The sequence below is a fragment of the Cariama cristata genome, unplaced genomic scaffold (genome assembly GCF_000690535.1).
Source record: "Cariama cristata isolate BGI_N322 unplaced genomic scaffold, ASM69053v1 scaffold1537, whole genome shotgun sequence".
Classification (NCBI taxonomy): domain Eukaryota; kingdom Metazoa; phylum Chordata; class Aves; order Cariamiformes; family Cariamidae; genus Cariama; species Cariama cristata.
Genome location: NW_009624700.1, coordinates 15,773 through 37,749, shown reverse-complemented (window position 1 = coordinate 37,749; position 21,977 = coordinate 15,773). Strand labels below are relative to the sequence as shown.

General features: G+C 38.1%; 1 protein-coding gene across 1 annotated transcript in view; it reads right to left on the bottom strand.

Annotated features, from left to right (window-relative positions):
• Positions 1 to 311: 311 nt before the first annotated feature.
• MOV10L1 (Mov10 RISC complex RNA helicase like 1) overlaps positions 312 to 21,977 on the bottom strand; it is a gene marked incomplete at both ends in the record, with an annotated part of 36,410 nt that continues 14,744 nt past the window's right edge. Inside the window, 18 exons of the mRNA XM_009703257.1 lie at positions 312 to 403; positions 1,187 to 1,324; positions 5,061 to 5,168; positions 6,774 to 6,923; positions 7,708 to 7,881; positions 9,358 to 9,522; positions 9,969 to 10,068; positions 10,883 to 11,004; positions 11,698 to 11,844; positions 12,358 to 12,536; positions 13,698 to 13,728; positions 17,177 to 17,283; positions 17,812 to 17,870; positions 18,664 to 18,755; positions 19,139 to 19,209; positions 19,844 to 20,021; positions 20,469 to 20,583; positions 21,280 to 21,474. Of these exons, the coding sequence (XP_009701559.1) occupies positions 312 to 403; positions 1,187 to 1,324; positions 5,061 to 5,168; positions 6,774 to 6,923; positions 7,708 to 7,881; positions 9,358 to 9,522; positions 9,969 to 10,068; positions 10,883 to 11,004; positions 11,698 to 11,844; positions 12,358 to 12,536; positions 13,698 to 13,728; positions 17,177 to 17,283; positions 17,812 to 17,870; positions 18,664 to 18,755; positions 19,139 to 19,209; positions 19,844 to 20,021; positions 20,469 to 20,583; positions 21,280 to 21,474 (2,223 nt within the window). The remainder of the gene's footprint in view (positions 404 to 1,186; positions 1,325 to 5,060; positions 5,169 to 6,773; positions 6,924 to 7,707; positions 7,882 to 9,357; positions 9,523 to 9,968; positions 10,069 to 10,882; positions 11,005 to 11,697; positions 11,845 to 12,357; positions 12,537 to 13,697; positions 13,729 to 17,176; positions 17,284 to 17,811; positions 17,871 to 18,663; positions 18,756 to 19,138; positions 19,210 to 19,843; positions 20,022 to 20,468; positions 20,584 to 21,279; positions 21,475 to 21,977) is intronic.

Sequence of the window (21,977 nt, the reverse complement as noted above, 5' to 3'; positions counted from 1 at the left end):
CCCCTGCACTCCTCCACACTCAAATCCTTATGGCCATCAAATACATAATGCATCATTTGGGGATATGTAAAATACCAAAGTCAACAACAGCTCTTATTTAATATTTAATGCTCAGACTCTTCTTTTGGGGTGGGAGAAAATATGGTTACATCACGTGTTATTATGTTTACAGTACTTAAGAATGCAAAATAAAATCCTACTGTGATATCACAGGTTTTTGTATTTAATCAATCTCTCAAATGATACTAGCTTTAAAAATACTGTAAACTGATCCATATCTAGCAAGGTTAAAGCGAAGACAAGACACTCACTTCTGCAGGCATTCCAGCTCCGAAGGCAGGTCACAACCTACATAAACTCTATTCATTAAACTGTATTCTAACAGTGCACAAAAGCAGGGATCCTACAAGAGAAGATTAAAATTTACTTTAAATCGTGCTGCTCTGTGAAGTGAATTTTCAAACAAATTAGCATGGCACATGAATGCAGGAGATTTAATAGGACCTCTTCCAGAAACAGAACTCCACAAATGGTGCAGGCATGGTGTAACATGGGAGGAAGATACCTGTAGCTGCTCGAAGTTACACTTGTTGCATGTAGGTGTGGGGAGACTAAACCTTCTATTCAGATCATTTCTGGAATACTGCTTTCCTTCTTATCTGGAAAGTCAGACATAACATCTTAGCAGATATGGAGACAAGCTCACCTTATTGCTATGAAAGGACCATGCATGGGTTCAAAAGGAGACCGCCTCCCCGGCAAGTGGTTACATTAATTGGGAACATTCACTTCTACCACCCTCTGTTTCAAAAGTGAAACAACTGGATTTTGTTAAGAATCTGATTGCATAAGGTTATTCAGAACATGCTCACTGGACTTGCAGCCTGCTGGAGACCTTCAGCATTGAGGTTCCGACCTCTTCTAGTGAGAAAAAGGAGGCAGGAGCCCATATGCACACATCAGCATTACAATTTCCTTTGTGCTTGGAAGTCTACTGTGTGGGTGCCTGAACTGTCCATGCTTACAGGAACCTATGGAGTTCAGATATTCCCAAATGCAGACTGAGGACAGCACAGCAATTCTCAATATAATCTGGTGTTCCCTCACACCAGATTAACCCCCCCAAATAATTCATTTACTGTGGCAAATACCACATGCAATTCAAATATATAAAAATAAAACTTACTTTCACAAGAACATGAGGATTTCCCACGACAATCAGCAAAGCTTTTGCTCTAGTAATTGCTACATTAAACCTCTTTGGGTTAGAAAGAAAGCCCAAACAGTATTTGTCATCACCAAATAAGCCTTCATGAGACCGCACCTAAAATTAATTATGGATAATTTTAGAAACAGAATAACGAGAAAGCAACTTACCTAGCCATAGTGTAACTCTAACATAATATTTTCTTACTGCAGCAATCCACAGCTCAGTGTCAGCAATGCACAAATTAGCTTCATAATCCAAATTTCAGCTAGCGAACTATTTCCCACAGAAGGTCTAACCTCCAACAGGCTGCTAATGCAACTTCAACAGTTTCAAGAGAACGGTGTACTAGTTTTATTTCAGCATCAGGACTATCCACTGTAATTTGAAACACAAGATAACAAAACTGCTTCCTAAAAAAAATCAGTGATTTTATCTTTTCAGTAGAAGACATGCTAGAGTTGCTGGTATTCTAATTCCTACAGTTGAATGACAATTCACAGTGTGTCCTTCTGCAAGCCTGCTTCAGTAGTCTCAGTGTGCTTTGACTTAGCTTAGAAAACACAGTCAAAGCAACTAGTGTGCTATAAATATTGATCATTAAATTTTCACCTCCATCTTTTTCATCTATATTTGAACCTATCTTTGATAAAAGAAAATTTTCACGACCTAAATAATGAGTTCTTATAAATAGGATCATAGTACATGCCTAGAACTACTTTAAGAGAGATACAATGCTAGATTGTAAAGATACAGTATGACATAGAACAGAGAAAGTAAGCATAGTACCACTGCTCTCAGGAAAAAAACAAAAAACCACAACACACAAGCAGGAAAATCCCACAAACACTTCCCCCAAGCCACAAAAGAATCCCCCCCAAAACCCAGCTGTTCCTCCACCCCCACATCCACCCTGCTTTCCAGTGCTTTGGTTGTTCACGCAACTATTTTATCCTCCTCTCTCCTGGAAATCATATGTATTCCTGTTAAAAATAGTCCGTTACTGGACATATCTTCAGCTGCGCATTCCTGGTCTACACTTCCTCCTTTGAACTGTTTGCCTTATCTGCCATTACTCAGACTTACACAGGCGCTGCCTGTACCGTACATTCTTGAACAGCCCTGAGGGATCCTGGGTCACAAACACCTCAGGAACTTCACATTCCGAACACTTAAATCTTTTACTTTGGTTAGAGACTTACTGCACCAAAACCACATTACCATTTGGAAAAAAGCAAGCACATGCAGACTTTTTTTTGTATTCTGAACTGAATTCCACAGTGTAGAAATACAGCTATGCAGGGCCTATAATGCCCACCAAAAGAAAGCCTAAACCCTCAAACACAATCATGTACACTGAACTGGTATCAGTTGCTGATGTTCAAAGCATTAAGTCAGCCTTTCTCTAAAGTTTCCCACCTGTCTTTTCCATTGATCCAGGACAGATTTTTACTTCTGTCCACGACTTCAGTGTGCCTACAACAGCATGCATCTGATGGCTGTTGTCTCAGAACATAAAGGATCGGTATCACATATTCTGGTAGCAAGAAGCCATCTGCAAAAAGCCTCAGTAGCTATCAGCTGACTTACCAGCTGCTGCTTACACTTCTCAACTCCGCACTGATTTCTCCTCAGAATCACAAAGAAGTCTCCTATCAAGAGCCCCAGCCGACAATCTTACATGCCCAAGAAGACAAAGGACAGAAAAGTAGGACAAAGAAGCTGCTGTAGTTTCTCCCTTTAGGGGGCTTTCATGTGAATTCAAATACCAGGGATATATACATGCACTGGAGTAATATCTAGCACTTACAGAGAGGGAGGTGGCCTACACCTGCATCTAACCTCAGCCCAACCTCAAAGTCTTCTGAAGCCTGATGTCTCAGCTGCTACGGACAGGATTTCCACACTCTTGTCAACTGCCTGAAAACTATAACTACATCTTTGTTTGTCATCTGCAAATAACATGCACTGAGATCTTTCAGAAAAAACAGACATCTGCTGAAGCATATTGGTCATCAAGGTGAGAGACAAGGGCTGCCAGCTTCCGAATAACAGCAACTCCCTCTCAGTACTCTCTGACACAATCCTCTTTCCCCCTTTGTCAAGTGCAAGGGATAGGCTCAACACAAATCCACAAACATCATCTTCCCAAACATATGCATCTTCCCACATTTCCTGAATGCTCCCTTTTGTCAGCACTTCTCTGAAAGATCCATTTATTGCAAAGAGTGAAACTAAATACTTCTGCATTTTCATGGTTATCGAAAAATCTCTAGCGATGCAGTTTATGCCCCTACACCTTCATATTTCATAGAATGGTTTGGTTGGAAGAGACCTTAAACATCATCTTGTTCCAAATCTCTGCCATGGGCAGGGACACCTTCCACCAGACCAGGCTGCTCAAAGCCCCATCCAGCCTGGCCTTCAACGCTTCCAGGGAGGGGGCAGCCACAACTTCTCTGGGCAACCTGTGCCACTGCCTCACCACGAAGAATTTCTTCCTAATATCTAATTTAAATGTACCCTCTTCCAGTTTAAAGCCATTGCCCCTTGTCCCATCACTCCATGTCCTTGTAAAAAGTCCCTCCCCAGCTTTCTCTTCTCCAGGCTGAACAACCCCAACTGTCTCAGCCTGTCTTCATGGGAGAGGTGCTCCAGCCCTCTGATCATCTTTGTGGCCTCCTCTGAACTTGCTCCAACAGGGCCATGTTCCTTGTGCTGAGGACCCCAGAGCTGAAGGCAGTGCTGCAGGGAGGTCTTACCAGAGCAGAGTAGAGGGGCAGAATCCCCTCCCTCGACCTGCTGGTCACGCTGCTTTGGATGCAGCCCAGGGTAGGGTTGGCTTTCTGGGGTGCCAGCACACATTGATGGGTTGTGTTGAGATTCTCGTCAACCAACACCCCCAAGTCCTTCTCCTCAGGGCTGCTCTCGATCCATTCTCTGCCTAGCCTGTATTTGTGCTTGGGATTGCCTCGACTCACATGCAGGACCTTGCACTTGGCCTTGAACTTCATGAGGTTCACACAGGCCCACCTCTGAAGCCTGTCAAGGTCCCTCTGGATGGCATTTACCTAGATGTAGTCAACCAAAACCAACTCCAAATTAAAGAGGTGATGTACTGTTAAAATGATGGCCTGTGACTTGTGTACTGCTGAAGTAGAAACAATGCACAGATTTTATTTTTTTTCCTGAACCGTTTCTTCAAGGCATTTGATAGCTTCAGATTCAAAAAGCTACCACCTAGAAAAGGCCTTTACCAACATCCCTACAATACAACCAGCACAGCACTTAAAAGTGCACCATCAAGATGATTATGAAAAACTATCAAGTGCTCTCCTACCAATGCAAAACAAATAAATTGCGATAAAGGGAATTCAGCTTCTAGGCACAGTCAGCATTGGTGACTGGGAAGCTGTCAGCTGAATACAATTAAGTGATTATTCTCAAAGCAAAGGTAAAAAAGAATCTTAAGAACCTACATCAGCTTTTGTAAGTCAAACAGCAATTACTTTTTAATACTGTGATTTACACAGGCATCTCTCTAATATTTATTATGCATCCAGTTTCCATTCTTCCTATGCACACTTAGGTGAAAGGTACGTTATCCACATGAAACTCTGAAATAAATTCAGCACAAGTATCTACAAAGGTTTAAGGTTTACCTCAAAATCACAGATGCTGTACTGTTTCCATGAACTTAAAAATAAGCTGTTTTCAAATACTGTCACAGACTGACAAAAATATAGCTTTTAAATTCTTATTTTTTATTTTCAAAAGCTGTATATCAAAAAGGAAACATAGAAAATTAGACACATACAAAAACTCTCCACAGGACCACAACAAATATACGTACTGTTGATAAGATAATAACCATGTACTCCTGCCCTTGAAACTCTTCTACTGTGCCAACTTTAACATCCGCCAAATCAATACTTCTGAGAAGATATCTAATTTTTTCCACCTACCAAAAAAAAAAAAGTGTTTGAAGAAATTTATTTTTACATTTGAAAGTGGATTACTTCAAAACTGAAAACATACTACATATATACGTATTTGATTTAGCACAAGAGATGTCACAGGGAATGCCTACACCAAGCTTAGGCATCAACCACTGGTAAGGTTTTAAAACAGTAACTTTTCCTGAGAAGTATCACACTTACTACACAACCTAGAAGGCGAAGTACTCACTACCATCATTTAAACAGAAAACAACAGATTTTTAATAATCCAGATTTTAATGAGACGAACAACTTAGATCCATAAAACTTCTTCTTCCAATGTGCATTACATCCAAAACCATGCTGACCACAGATGTGGTCAGGCAAGCAGCTTCCCCCAGCCCCTCAAGAAGACTGCAGAGATTCCACCTTTGCTTGCCAGCTGCATCATGCAGAGTGAAAGACAAGGGTGAGATGTGACCTCAGGTACCCTCCCAAAAAAAGAGAACACAGAGTCTCATGCACTGGAATGCTTGTGTGTGCAGAATCAGTGTATTACCATCCGCTAAAAGCTGCCTGGAGACTATACCTTACGTGATCCAAGAAATTTACCAAGAAATCACGCCTGGCTAAGCTGAGAATTACAGTCAATGACTACTTTCTAATCAGTGTTCAAGAAAGTCACCTTGTATTGCAGGAAGTGGACATTACTATTATATGTCTTGCATCATAGGCAGATGAAAGATATAATCATATTAAATGATGTGAAACGTTTTAGGGAGTATAAGAGGTTCAGTCACATCAATACTATATACAAATACTTGAAAAATAAATAGTCACTGTGAACATGGCCAGGTGCATACACCTGACCAGTAGGATCCATACAGGCAGAGCTCTGATTTGCAAGTGAGATTTCTTCAAAAGGGGCTGGTGTTTTCCACACACTTCACAGTGTTTCCCCCAACCCATGCATGCAAGGCCATGAATAACGAGATCTGAACGCCAAAAAACCCCAATATGCACACTGCCCAGAGTATCCTCTGGAAATGACAGGATATTTAATCTTTTTTAAATGAAAGCAGACATCACAAACAGACTTAAATATAAATGGTTGACATTCAACCTTCTCTACAGGTTTAAATAGCAGCACAAACTTCAGGTTTGACTACAGGTCAGCTAAGAAGTCCCAGTTCCTCTAGTTTCCTCAAAGTCATAACAGGTGACATGCCACCTACTTTACTACATTTCCCTTTTGTTCCACTCCTCAGTGCAGACAGTAAGTGACAGAATCAGACTGCTCTTTCAGCTGTTGAATAATAAATTCTTGGCTTGCAGTCTTTACTCCCAACAACTGAAAAACCTGCTTCTGTCTCCAAAACTGCAAGCAGATCTCTCTTTAATAATTTCCTGATTTTTCAAACTAAAAGAAGTAGAATGCTGCTACTGCTGTCTTTCTCTAGGTTTAGATTTCAATGGAAACTTCATTAATGATTGATAATACACTGGGTAATGAGACACACAACAGTGAAGTTTTAACATAAGCCTTCCTGCTTTAACAAACCACAGTTGCAGTGTAAAACCACAAGTTGAAATACAGCAACTTTGAAGTTTTTATACATCAGTTATACCTGTTTACGATATGGTGTAATCACTCCAATATCAGTCACTGACACCGCAGAGTTTTCATTTTTAGCAAGGTGGGAACAGTACTGCATCACTTGAACTGCTTCAGTTGGATTAAACCATGAAGGACTGTGACCTTCACGTGTTTCACTGCCCTGTATTAGGGGAAAGGAAATGAGATGATGACCAGCTACAGAAGTGACTATGTATTTATCAATAGATCATTCTTATACATCCTAAAGGGAAAAAAAAAAAAAAAAAAAAAAAAAAGTGATGTAATGTTGTATACAAGTTCGCTTCTTTGCTATACACCCTTTTCAATGAACAAGTACCACCTAACATTTTATATTGTTTTTTTTCAAGCTGGAGAATTTATATGACAACACTACTTTAGGTGTGCAAAGGAGTTAAAACTCAACTCAGAATAACATGTGTTAGCAAGCTGGTATCTGGCTTTTGGGCAAGGTAGAAGAGTTCAAAACCAAGCCTCTCCAAGCAGTGGATATTATCACTATTTACGAACTTCTTGGAAGACTAAAGAAAAACTATTTTTCCAAAGTACTATTTTCTACCCTGCCTACTTAAGCCTTAATAATCCTCTAGTTTTAGAGGCTCGTATTCATTCTAACGTAGCAAAAGCAATCTAAAGGCAGCTGACTGTAGCTCTGTCTTGGTCAATCTGCTATGAATTTAAATTTGTATAAAAATGTCTCCACAATACAATTCAATTGGCAGCTGCTAAACTTCTCAGGAAACATCTGACTTCAGTAGTTGTTTCTAAAACCAGATGGTCAGGAAGTCACATTACTTGCAAAAGAAAGTTTATTCCTTTTTCATATCCTTTCTAGAATTCATTCTAAAGAAAAGTCATCTGCAACATCAGCAAATTTCTATCAGGCCTCCTTATTCATACTTCCACTACATAAACATTTTACATACCCTTATTCCATGAAAAATTAATGGAAATCCCTTCCTCGGCAATTTCCCCCAATGCAACAAAGAAGTTACTACTGAATTATCTGCACAAACTTCTAGCTCCTTATGATAAAACAATTTAGATGGCAAGGCAAGCAATGCAGAATGGGATCTGTAGTTCTTTACGAGTTTTGTGATCTGCAAAGACAAAACCCAAAATCCATAACTGAATCAGATAATTATTCATCAGACTGCACAGTACACAGCTCCCAAGCAGATACTACCTTACCATCCTCTAGCATTTAGCTTTTCTAAAGGTGCTGAAGAACTGTATTAAAGGCAAAATCTGAAGGTGCGATGTTCTATAAGTAAATACTAAATAAAAGCAGTTTTTTGAAGGACCATCTCTTTCCCCTCCAAAGGAAAAAAAGAATGAACGAACAACTGAACTAAATGTATATGATAGATGAACTGGTCATTCTCCAGTTTCTTAAAACATTTGATCTATAGGCACATTCTCTTTTTTTTTAACAGAGTCAGATTCTTTTCATGGGGTTTCCATAGATGTAACCTGTTTTTCTTAGGAAATCTTAACAGGCAGAAAGGGAGCATCAGAACAGCTGACAGAAGCTGGCCTTGGAAACCAGAAATGTATTTGTCTTTAAATGAAAGAATGGTCTTAAGGAAGCATTCCAGTAAGTAAAAACCAGCTCAAAAAAGTTTATCCTGTAAAAAGACTAACAGTCCAATGGTATCCTTAAAGCCATCACACTTCCTGCTCTCTCACTATGCCAGTTCTCCTTAAGCATTGTATAAGGAACACAACAACAAAAGTTTGCAGTAACAGATCTTAGGAGGAAGTGTGACAGGTTTGCCAACAGCCTGAACCCAACCCAAGACCTAGGGGCAAACACCCTTGCTTAAAGTTTGCCATCAGATTTCCTCCCTCCTCTGCTTACATCTATTCATCTTTTGCTCTCAGTTTAATTCTTCAAACTATATTACCATGAGAATGGGAAGGCATCTTAGTAAGTTTAACTTTAGCCCTATCTTTCAGATTCAGACAATAATTTAAAGCAGCTGAAACAACTGTGCTCATTTATGTACTATGCTACCTCTGCCACCAAGACATCAGGTACTTCACCACAGAAGAGTTTTGGGAAGCTACCCTTCGGAGGAAGAGGTGATAAAGAAACAGGAACAGTTCCTTTTTTTCCCCCCTTCCTGAAACATGATGTTTGCAAAATTAATCTTTATGTTTAAAGAGGAGGCATTGTTTCGTGTTTTTTTATGTTAAAAGTAGAAGTTGTACTTGCTCACTTGTGGAAAATTAAGATATGAAGTTATGGGAAACACGGACAATGGAGATGGAAGGAAGCCATTTAGAATTTTAAGCCATTTAGAATTCTGCTTTGTGCACCATAATTGACTTATTCTGCTTTAGAATAGAGAACCCCTTCAAAGAAGGGTCTTAACATGCTGGAGGGCTCAGCATCTTTGCTATTCAGAGTATACATTCAAAATAATTAAGCTTTCCTAGAGAACTAATGCTTAAGCTAGACTTATCACTAAGCATCAGGGGACAAAAATGTGGTAAGGAAATAGCAGGAACCACAATTTCTCCTTTTTTGATTTAGATGAAAAAAAAAGAATTAAAATTGTAGTTTTACTCACCAGCAAAGGATTATATGCTCCATAGGCACTAAAAGCATCCTTATCTCTCTGATATATCTCTCTTGATGTCAGTCTTTCCAGCAAGGACATATTTAATCCAAAAGTCAGCGCAATTTTAGATTTTATTACTGGCCCTAACTGCTTTGGATCTCCAACAAGAACTATCTGTATATGCAATTAAAAAAAAATATTCCATCTTGTATTAAAACAGTTAATAAAAAGTGTAGTTTCAATAACAACATACACATTTAGAATTCAAAGGTCAATTTATATGAAGTATCCTGCTTTCCTCCAAACAGCTAATCTGTTTGCGAAGAAGGGTTAGGCCCAGGACAGAAGTATGCTGTTGTCTTAAACAAAGAAAGCATATTTTTATTTTGACATCTTCCACACACTGAATCCTTTTACATCTAAAACAAGTCTACATTGGTAGGACAGAAGTCATTTAAGCGTGGAAAATGGATATTATGCATGAATGAGATTTATTACAAGTACTCAGAATTCCATAGTTGTTACCAGGAAATGGCTGCTTGCATTCTACATCATTCACAAAAATAAGAACAACACAAGGAAAAATTTTTCCTTTCAGTAAATGGCACTAAGAGACCTACCTGTCCATTAGCTTCTGAAATCAACCCAATAGGAATCAGGCTCTCCGGTTCATTTGCTTGCCCTGCCTCATCCAGAATCACATGAGTGAAGTGTCCAAGCCTAGAATTAAATAACATGAACCCAAAACAGGGCTGTTTTCAGATTAGTTCAGTCTGCCACCCTGTGGTTGACCTCAGCAATTTTGTTAACTTTCTGGTCAAGCATGCCAGGCGACTCCACACACACAGAGCAAAGATGGGTATTTTCAACACGGCATATAGAAAAAACAACCCAGTAACTTTATTTTGTCATCTTTGATTTTGCTTACATACTCTGATATACACAACCATTGGTTATCTTAATTAAAGCATTGTTTATACCAAGGTTAAGACACTTAGAAAAGTTTTCCTTGTTCTCAACTTCCTTCAGCTATTTAATTACAATAATGCACTTGGTGCAGCAAAGACAATCCCCAGGCTTTGTTTCTACCAAAGAACTCAAGCCAGTTAGGCTTCAGAGTGTCCTTTTACAAAGTTAAAATCAAAGTCAGAGGAATCTTTAGCTAACTGCACTTGACGTGGTGGTTGTTTATAGTTAATAAAGGTGACTTGATAAAAACAAAATATAATATAATTTTTAGTTATATATATTTTTAGCAATATAATTTCCAAGGCTCCCACTGGTAGTGGAGGAGAAATTATTGTGTCAAAAGTTTTTAACAATATTCAAGATAATTCTTAAATTTACCATGGAGAAAATCTCTGCTAAAATATTACTAAAACCAAATGGTTTGCTAGGAAGACAATTTTAAAATAGAGGCACATGCAATAAACTGTATTAAAATAGCACAAGTTATAGTTCAGACGGTACCTAAAAGCTCTGTGTTTTGTAGTATCTAGCTATTTCAGTGATATTACTAACTATAGTCCTCTACCGTATTTCTGTTTGATAAAACATTCCTGCACTGCTGCATGTGGTAATTATTATCCTGAACCACGATGCCTTCCGAATATCATCACCATCTTTGCAGTAAGGTTTCACCATGTCATCAATTTGCTGCAGAAACAGAAAGGTATTTTGTAAGACCAAATGCCACTCTAAAACTAAATGTTTTAATTTGAATAAAAAAAGCCCACTGAAAACTATTTTAGAAGCTGAGCAAAATGCTTAAGATTTAGACCCGTTCATACACCAAAAGGAATTCTTCGTTAATTTGCCTAAACAAAGTAGTACATATGCAAGTCATCTGTGTTTTCTTTATTGTAAGGATCAAAATTGAACATATGGATGTTTCATATACATATATGTATATAAATACACACACATATATAAAATGCACACACAATGTGTGTGTTCTGTATAAAGATGACAATCCTACTCACTTACTTTTCTGCCTAAGTAGTCTTAATTTGGAGAGAAAGCCTTGACTTCAGTAACAGATTTTAGGATTGCTTTGTAAGTCAAAGCCTCTTACCACATTAAAAATCCCACCAATATGTATGTGCTGCTTGTGGAGTTAATCACTCCACGAAAGAGGTCAAGATTCTATGCTCATACAATCAAATTAAGGACTATGATCAACATTTTCCAGTTAATCTTCTGGATAAGCTCAATTAACATGTTCATACTTTGGATCCTAAGCAAGCCTAGCCAGTCTAATAACCACGGACAGTTAAATTACTAAATCAGTATTTTAAGATCAAAATATTAAAATGGAAATATTAACTGACAGATATCTATAATATTTACCTCTTCTGACCTGAAGCTAGCATTAACTCGGACCATAGCTCCCGGTTTTAACAGATTGCTTTGATGCAGCCGCAAGCAAATCAGATCTGTTGCAGCATTTGATGGCGCACAAACCAAAATTCGACTATCTGGTAGAGTATAATGTATCTACATTAAAGAAGATGGACATTAAAAAAAAAGGTTATTTAGAGAAGTAGCAATAGCTCAAACATGCCCACTTTATTTCACTGAATACAGAATCCAGAAGAGTTTTGCATACACCTTATATTGATCCATCCTTTTGCAGCTCAAGAACACTAGTCTTTACAGTCATGACTAAGGACTCTCAAATCGAGTGTATCGACAGCAGAATTAATTCATGGTTATCATATTAATGTATACCTGTGCCTCATGAATATATTATGCACTACTGGAATCACAAGTTAGATACTGTTCACTAAAGCTTTAAAGACAAAGACAAGAAGACTTCAAAATAAGCCATTCAGGAATTCTGTTAAACCTGTATCAAGATCTTTCATCTTTCACAGAGCTATAAAAATGGTCTTAAGAAAGTATTTTGAAAACTCCTTTGGAAAAAAAAAGTGACAGTACTTACAGAATTACTGTAAGTGTTCCAACACTGAAAGGATTAGAGATGACTGATTTGTCATCCACCGTTACCTGTAAAATAGCTTCAATTACTGTTAATGTTTTTCCTGTTCCCGGCGGTCCAAAGAGAACATAAGGCATTGGACGACATTCGCCGCTCAGTATCCTTTTCACTGCCAGTTTCTGCTGCTCATTCAGCATCGGATTGAAAAATTCACCAGTGCTCTGTTTAAGCGTCACAGTTTCACCAACTATAATCAAGATAAGCATATATTAAAACTCCACATGAAAATTTTTAACATATGTAGATTAAAGCAATTCCCATTCACATTATGCTTCCAAAAATTTTCATTTTCCTTTTGTTGTAGCAACTAATGAATTTCTCAAAAATTCTAATTTCATAGAATAGCATGTAGAATATAAACCATTAATACTTCACAAGTTTATTGGATCTTTAATAAAATTCAAGGCCAGAAAAGGACTATGATTACATAATGCAACAGTCTGTAAAACTGTTCACTAATTTTAGCATCAAGCTCACTTTTTTTGTCCTAGAATAGCAAAATTTCAGTAACTTTCGGTAATCAGTACTTCAGGGATAGTACCAGTACTAGACGACCAATACTAAGTCACAACTACTGAATTTTTTTTGTTAATCCTGTCTGAATTAGTCTAGCTTTAGTTTTCCACAGCAGAATCTTATTAACCCTTGGACAGAAGTGCATTCTAGGTAATCCATTCCATATTTCCTATTGCTACAAAGTGATAAAATTACTCTTTGGCAATTAAGTATGCTGATATTTAAAGTCACACTTTCCAGAAAAGCATAGGAGTGATCTGGGGTCTCTGAAAACTTTTCTAAAGTTTTATCATCTTTGGCAAAGTAGCTATCTCAAGGATGAGACATAGCATCCCAGTAACAAATTAGAAACTTCAAACATGACCAAAAATTTTCCAGTTGTCCTGGTTTGGCTGGGAAATGATAATTTAGCGAGTAAAAAAGATGTATCACTAGATGTTTGCTACCCCCTCCCTGGAAGTGTTCAAGGCCAGGATGGATGAGGCTTTGTGCTCTAGTGGAAGGTGTCTCCATGGCAGGGGAGCTGGAACTAGATGATCTTTAAGGTCCCTTACAACCCAAACCATTCTGTGATTCTATGAACTGGAGATGTTTAAGTAATCTACAGAAAGGCTCCAATGAAACTTCCTGCTAGTACTGTTCTAGAACCTGTCTTTAAAAGACAGAGCATAAGGACATCTAAAAGATATCTTACTCAGCCCTGGGTTACTGAAGTGATTGCAATCCTGAACTGTCTATACTTGAATATAAAGTATTAAAAGTATACCAAGTTGGCTTGTTTGTGCAGCTACTCTCCTCACATCTGTTATGTTCGTCTCCCTTGATGCCATGCATTTTGCCTGTTTGTTCTGCAGTTTTTTGACCTGAAAACAGCAAATGAAAATAAATTTTCTTATAACCTTAAGATGACAGGCAACTATCTTCACTAAACATTTTGAAGTTGCTAGGTTTTAATTTTTCCCATTAAATAGAACACCTACTGTGAAGACAGAAAGATAGAGTAGTAGAAGAAGGTGCTAGGAATTCCCACCTTAAATTTAAGATTTCTAGAAGTTGTGGCTTATTTTAACATGAAACATTTATTTCAAATACTTTGCAGGCTCAGATGAGGATTTTGAAGCCATGGTTGAATAACTTGTTTTCTTCCACAAAACTAACATTCACATTACATACCACTAAGCAAGATGACACCTCTTTCAGATTGCAGCGTAGGAGAAAACTGCTTCTAGGGAATGTGGTGTTTGCAAGGTTCTGGACCAGATGCCTCAATCATGTTAATAATTCTGATCCTAATCCAGTGAAGTGATGAGCGTTAGAGGTTGATTACTCCTTGTACAGGACAGAGGTATGATCCAGACATATTTGCTGCTTCCCCAGAGCCATGATGTCATGGAAACACTGCAAGGCTCATCCAGTCCTTCTAACTACTCCCTTTGCTGCTTACCCATGCGGGTACTAGTAACACCTTGAACAGATCGAGGGGAGGATCATATAGCTCTGGGGTAAGCATGAGGGGTTCAGGTGATGTTCTCCACCATCCTTCCAGTCAAACAGAAAGCCCCCCCCAGTAGAAGCAGGCATCTTGCAGAACAGTAACTAGCTGTGCTGCTGCTCTTATGAGCACAACGCTGTGTTTACGTGCAGGAGCTTCTTGACTGCACATTATTAATTGCAAAACTAGAGATGTGTCTGAGTTGTTACCACAGGAGGATGCAACAGCACCAATATTGTCTGGTGGTCTGTAACAAATCCCCGACAGAAGGAAGACAACATGGATGAGACTTCTGACAAACAACCAGCATCAGTGTCCTGATCACAGGTTGTGCAGCTGCCTGGAGATTTCAATCATTCACATGCCTGTTGTAATTCATCCAGGAAATGTCTAGAATTTCTAGACAGAGTTGGTGACAGCTTCCTAACATAAATGGCTGACATACTGATCAGAAATAACACTCTACCAGACTTGCTGATCATATACAGGAAAGAGCACGTGTCCATATACTGGCCTTTGTTGCAGAGATTGCAAGATTGGAGGAAGACCAAGAAGGTAAAGCAGCAGCATCAGAGCTCTAGCCCTTCTAAAGCAAACCTCAGTTTCTGTAAGAAATCACCAGGCAAAATCCTCTCGGAAGCTACCAGGTGGGGAAAAGGGTTCCCAGGAGAGCTAAAAGTTGCTCATTGAGAGATCATAAACAAACCATCCTGTTGCACAAGATCATCAGGAATTTCAGTAGAAGGCTTGCTTAGCTAAGCTTGTAGCTTCTTGATGAATTTATAAAAAGCTTATTACAGGCAGAAACAAGGACAGGCAAAACATAAAAGCACTGCTTGGACAGTTGGACAAAATCAGGAAGGTCAAAGAGATCAAAGTACAGCTAAAGCTAAAAATGTGGCAAGAACAGAGTAATAGGAAGGAATTTAGCAAATGTTGTGGTGGAAGAGAGGCAGTTCAAGGATTACGGAGGCTCACAGACGGATAAGAGAAGACAATTTATTGATGGATGATATGGGAAAGAACTCAATGCCCTTTCTGCTCACATGCAGGCCTCCAGACTCCTGTGCAAACTAACAGTATAGGAAAGAAAGGGACAAGTAATAGAACGGGAGGACTATCCTACAAACTGCTTAGAGACACTGGATAGGGTATATGTGATTCTCCATGCTGATACAATTGTGGACACTGCTGCCTATTATCTACAATAAAAAAAAATAAAAATCAGGAAAAGCCAGGGAATGTCTCTGACAGCAGGAAAAAGCTAATATTGCTCCAATTTAAGATTCTCAGTGCCTGAGAATATCATGGAGCACATCCTTCTGGATTCCACATCCTTCACATGACTGGAGAAAAGAGTGACCAGAAATAGTCAACATGACCTAACCAAGGGGCAGACCTTTCAGAACCAACCTGATTTTCCTCTATGATGAAAGGACTATTATGTGGACAAAAGAAAATCAGTCATTGTAATACTCCTTGACTTCAGCAAGGCTTTTGACATAGTTTACTTACCACATCATTCTTATTTGTAGCCTGGGGGCATATTAGCTAGATCAACAGACAGTTAAATGAGTTGAAAATTGGCTGAACTACTGGGCTTGAAGAGTTTTAATCAATAGTATGATACTGGAAGCCGGTCAAAAGCAAAGAACTGCAGGGTTATTGTTGGGACAAATATCATTCAGTAGCTTCATCAATGACTAGGATGAGACTAAATAACACCCTCGACAAATCTGCAGACGACACAAAATCAGGAGTCATACCTCAAATGCCTGATGGTGCATCTTCAGTTCAGAGGGACCATGAGAAACTTGGCAACAGAGCCAACAGAAAACTCATGAAGTTCATTAAGGAGAAGTGGAAAGCTCCACACCTGGGATTGAGTAACTGTGAACCAAGACAGGCTGAGAACACACTGGCTGAGTAGTAATCTTCAAGTCCTTTTCAGGATGCTAGAACTGTGGATGCTAGAACTGTATACAAGCCAATATGTTCTTGTTATTAACTGGAGAGGCGGAGAGAGCTTGGATTTTTAGTTTAGCCATGAGGAGGTGAAGAGGCAGTCTAATAGCTCATGATGGCTTAAATCAGAGTTACAAAAAAATGAGAGACAAACTCTTCTTTGTAGTCACATGTGATGTAACAAGGGACCACACATCCACAAGTTGCAGATGGAAGATGAATACTGGGAATTCAGAAAAAATCTTGAGTGGAAAGGTGGTAAGGCATAGGTTATGCAGAGCCTGTGGAACTTCTAGACAAAAATAAAGAAACACCTCCCATCTGCCCCCAAGCAGACTTGATTTAGTGTTGGCAACAGTCCTGCTTCAAATAGGAAGGAGGACTAGGTAACCTTCTGAAGTTCTAAGAAAGATTTCTACTTCTACTTCTATCTTTTAAAAATATAATTTAACTAGCAGTTAAGAAGCCTGGGTAAATCTACTCAGAATAGGATGACTACCTTCTATCAAAAAATTATTTCCTGCCACAGTGACAGGACTTAAGTATCTACTCAACAGTAGCTATGAAAACTAGTCTAAGGGAAATCTGACAATTCCAATTATAATCATACAGGTTTTTTTATAAGCACTTTCCACTTGGCATGGGAGTGTTAGCTTAATAGTATCAGTTACCATAAAAATCCCCTGTCCTCAGGCAGCAAACAAAAACTTCTGTCATCAGAAAGCAGCAGAATACAACTTTGGTTCTTTGATACTCCATTATACAATTGCTTTCTAACAATAGCTGTACAGAAGGTATCTGTTACCAATCTGAATGGTATTCAGCATTTTAAGGAACATTTACACAATAGATACCTTACTTTCCTGCTGGGAACGATGGCCATCAACAACACAATACTCAGTAGTATTCTGGGTCTTGATAGCTTGTGGCGACTGTAAGATGAGCCTTTCCGGAAACAACACTTCGAATTTAGAGGAGAAAGAGAAAGCAGAGAAATTTGAAAGCCACACAAACACTTTGCATGTTTCACTGCTGATACATCAGATTCACCTGAGTTGCCAAAACTGGTTTATCAGAACGAACATAAAAGTGGTAAAGGCCAGTGTGAAGTTCATGTGGATCGTTCTACTCAACCACAAAGCAGGAAATTAGTGCTTTTTAATAAATTCTGGCAAAAATAAAAGAAATGACAAAACACTGCCATTTCACTTGCTGTTACTATAACAGTATGATTTCTACAGTTCTTATTGGCTCAAACAGTTCATGAAAGTTGTTTCCACTCCTCTCCCCTGTAACAGCCAACAGATGAAACCATTCTGATGACACCTACTCTAGGTTCAGAGAGTTGTTTTTGAAAAAAAAAATAAAAATACAGAAAACTCCTCTAAAAACAAATGCATTCTTCTCAGTAGGCCGTGATGTGAAAGCAATATACAACACAAGACTCCCCACAAACTCCTCTAGACAGCTTAAGTCAACTGAAGCGTACCTTTTTCACCCAGGTAGACAGCTTGCTCAACTGCCAACTGGCATCGCCTGCTAGTGATTCTGTTACCAGAATACAAATTTGTAGATTAAAGTAAAAGCTTACATTTCCATAAACTACAACAGCATACACCTACAAGGTATCCAGTATTTTTTACTATGCACCAGTGCATATAAAAGCAGGAATTTTATATAAAAACACTTTTTTTTTTTTTTAAGATTCATCTATTGAGAAATATGCTGCAGAAGTGTCAATCAACAGCTTTGCTATGAATAATATTGCTACATATATTCTCTAGCTCTTCAGTGAGCCAAAGATGGCCTGGTGTTCCAGACTTAGTCTTTCAAGGAAGTTCTCTGCAGAGCTGATTTTACAAAGCAGATTAAGCAACTCTGTACAGATAATAACATCCCATGAATAAAACAAAAGTATAAAAGGATAGCTGGTTAACATCAGCAATTTTTTTTTTTCATAGTTGTGCAGCCATATTGGTATATTTTTTTCTTCAAAAAAAAACCAAACAAGAAAAAAAACCCAAACCAACACCCCATCTCATCCTCCTACCACACCCCTCTCCCCCATTTCACTGCCTGGCATTGGTGCAACCATTAACCATTTAGAGAGGCTTAAGACAAGAATTCTTTGTACATCATGACTACAGTTGCAGTCTTTTACCAATGAATGTACTGGCAAAGGAGTGTTGAGGGAAGGAGGTGAAAGAATTGGCAAGATCTTAATTATGTCCTTCTCCTATCTGTATCCACCAAAACAACTAATTGACAATCATGTATATTTTAAAAGTCACTTTACTAGAGGAATTATTAAATGCAGCTTTTTGAAAACCTCTAAAAATACCTGCAATGAACGAATTCCACATCCATGGGTTCCAAGCTGTAAGCCTGTTCAAAGTCTGCATTAAGTTTAAGAGTAACATCTTCATTACATATCTGTTGCAAAGATAAAAAAAGTCAGCTAACTTATGAAGGTTTAGTACTTTAAACACAAAGAAGCATCTCTGAAAGCATTCAAAACCCCCCATCACCTCCAAAAAGAGCAACTAGATTTACCTGCTATCAACATATTGCATATCTAGATTATGTTATGACTGCCTTCAGAGCAGGATTATAATCTAGAAAGAGCAGGGATGCCAGTCTTCAAAAAATACAATAAAAATACAAAATCATCACTCAGAATGTACATAAAACAAATCTAACTTCCCAAAAGTCAGGTTAAACTAGTTGAACTCCATGAATTGCTAGCTTCCCCTTTGAAACCTGTGGGCCACAGTATTTTCAACAGGAGCGTTGAAAGGAACATTAACATTGCTTACCTCAGTAATATAGGCAACGTACTCTATTACATGCTCAGAGTAGACCTGACTTTTCAGTATCACCTTATCACCTAATTGTAAACAAAGTTAAAAGGCAACATACTGTTAGAAGGAATAGTCAAATTCTCACCACAGTACTTAACTTCTTCCTCTTTTGCATGGTTAAACTAGGAATTTGCAGGATGCTAGATGTTAACTAACTTCAGCAAAGTTGCTGCATCCATGAATACCTGTTCTGAAATGCCATATGCAGTTGTATATTACATTTTAAAAGGCACCTAATATTAACATCATCACACAACACCTCCCGAAAACAGGATCTTGTGTATTACAGTATTTCAGATTCTGAATTTAACTACTTTTCCAGCTTTTGCTTTTGATACACCTATTGTCTTTTAAGCTATTACTATATTGCACAGTTTATTTTTGCTGAAAGCCCCACCAATTTTTATACATGAAAAATCCTAAAAGTATTGGAACATGCGTAAGAACAGACTCATGCAATGCTGCTTCAGACAGCAGCCACTGGAAGACTCACACTGAGACACTAACAGTGCAGTTCACTGGTCTAGTAGCCTAGATTGATAACTTCGTGTTCAAATATGTGAAAGACTTCTTTAAACAAATGACTAAGCAATTATGTTTGTATTGCACTGAAAATATTGATCAATATGCTATTTGGCTTTATCTCACATTAATGACTACCTGTCACCAGGTGAGGTCTGCCCTCTTCAACTCCTGGCACTTCCAACACCAACAAGTTCCCATTCCTTTTCAAAGTAACCCCACTCATGTTAAAGTCTTTTATCTCCATTTCTGCATGGATCTCTTCAAGCCACAAAAGAGTAGAAAAGCGTGCTTTATAGTTATCTAGATTAAGATGCTGAAAAACAAAACAGTATACATTATTGTTGTACCTTCTACACTAAGATATGGAACCCACTATTCTTAACATCATACAAAACACCACTTAAGACAGACTGCACAGTGACTGGGTTGCCAATTAAGGCACCTAAATACACGTATCTATACACTAGCTAATATTTTAAACTCCCCTAGTAGTCAAAGCAGAATCAGTGTAGTCCTTGGAGCTCAAATACAATAGCCAGTCAGCTAAAGACTTAACCAAGTCTCTCCCTACTACAATGGCAGTTTCAACATCTGAATTCAGGGGCAGTCTACAAACTGATTTCTATGCTCAGCAGTCCCAGAAAGCACAAAATCTAAGTATACTGGGCAGAGACACATGAAGAAATAGATTAAATTAAGGCCAGCTCAAACAAACACTTACACAAAATATATTTTCTTATATAAACCTAAACTTGCATACCTCTGCTAGGAGAGGCTGAAAGGTCAGTATGTCTAACTTCCGCTCCACACATTTTCTTAACTCATCTGGTATGGTATAATGCGGGAGAAAGCTTGGCAATGGCTTTCTGTGATTTCTAAAAAAAAATGTATGACATATCATTTGGCTTTCTCAAATTATATGTGAAAAACAACTAATTAACATGCCACATCATCAAGGCTATAAAACCAAAACACACACACACACGACAGACTCAATGATTCCTTCAAAGTAACAACTGAGAAGTTTGCTATACTGGGAAGAAAGATAACTGTTCCAGTTACAGATTATTTGAAAACATCATGTGTCTGCTTTTTCAGTTTAGGGATATTTTTATAACTAAGCAAATACTCTAAGTATAATGGAAGCTTATTTGCAAAAGGAAGTTCTGAATGAAAGATGGGAAATGTTTATCAGCTATAGATGTCAAAGTTGCTTGAGGAGTTAAGAAGCTAACTCTCTCAGAAAACTATTTCTGATTTTCCATCTTTTTTCTTAATAACACAATTGTTACTTGTAGATTATTATGCAAGTGTTTATCTTGTTTATCACCACATTATATACCGGAAAGAGCTCCTGTTTGACAAATCTACAAAGAAATCAACCAGTTCATTATTAAAACAACCTCTTCTATCAGTAATGTCCACAATTATCTTGTTTACAACATACATATATAAACATGTACAGACTCTCCCAGTTTCATATTTTATTTGTCAGTTTTACAGAACAGATATAGCAATACCAAATAGAGCAGTATTAGGTAAGTGTTATTCTTCACTCTAGTTCACAGTACCTTCTGTATTTAGGGGCAACCACTGTTGTCTTCCTTGGCTGAGGTTCTGGAATAATTTTAGGCTTTCTTGGAGAAAATGGTTCCACAGGTGCTATTAGTAATTCTTCTTCATTTGTTACAGTGGCTTCAATATATCGTCCAACAGTAAAATCAGAAAAACCGAGCAACAGGAGTTCTTTACTGTACCCAGGATTTCTTCAAATAAGCAGAAGTTAAGGTGTGAACATGATGTTTTTAAGAACATATTTTCCCCAACTGTAACCAGTTTTTAAAATAAAATTGCAGATTCTCATTTCAGTAACATACGAGAACTGCTAATTTAGGGTAATTCCTCACACTTACTCCCCACCCTGAGTTCAATCCAGGTATCTCAAATTAAAAAAACCCAAAAATCTCAAAAACCCAATTTCATCAAAAGCTTGGGTAAAGAGCAAAATCCCTCTCTTCTACATACTAGGTACAGAATTAATACTTCTGTCACAAGGAACATCTTGGAATTACTGTTACTGAAAAAGACTAGCCAAACATTTCCATCACAGGAACCTGAATCATATCCCTTCACTGTTCGTAGCAACAGCTTTGCTCCACCTTGCCTAAGGCTACTCAGAACTTAACCCTAACTGTAAACACATCAAGTGGAGAAAATAGGAAAGATCCTTTATTTCTGAAAAATGCACTTTATATGTTTAAGTTGTGCT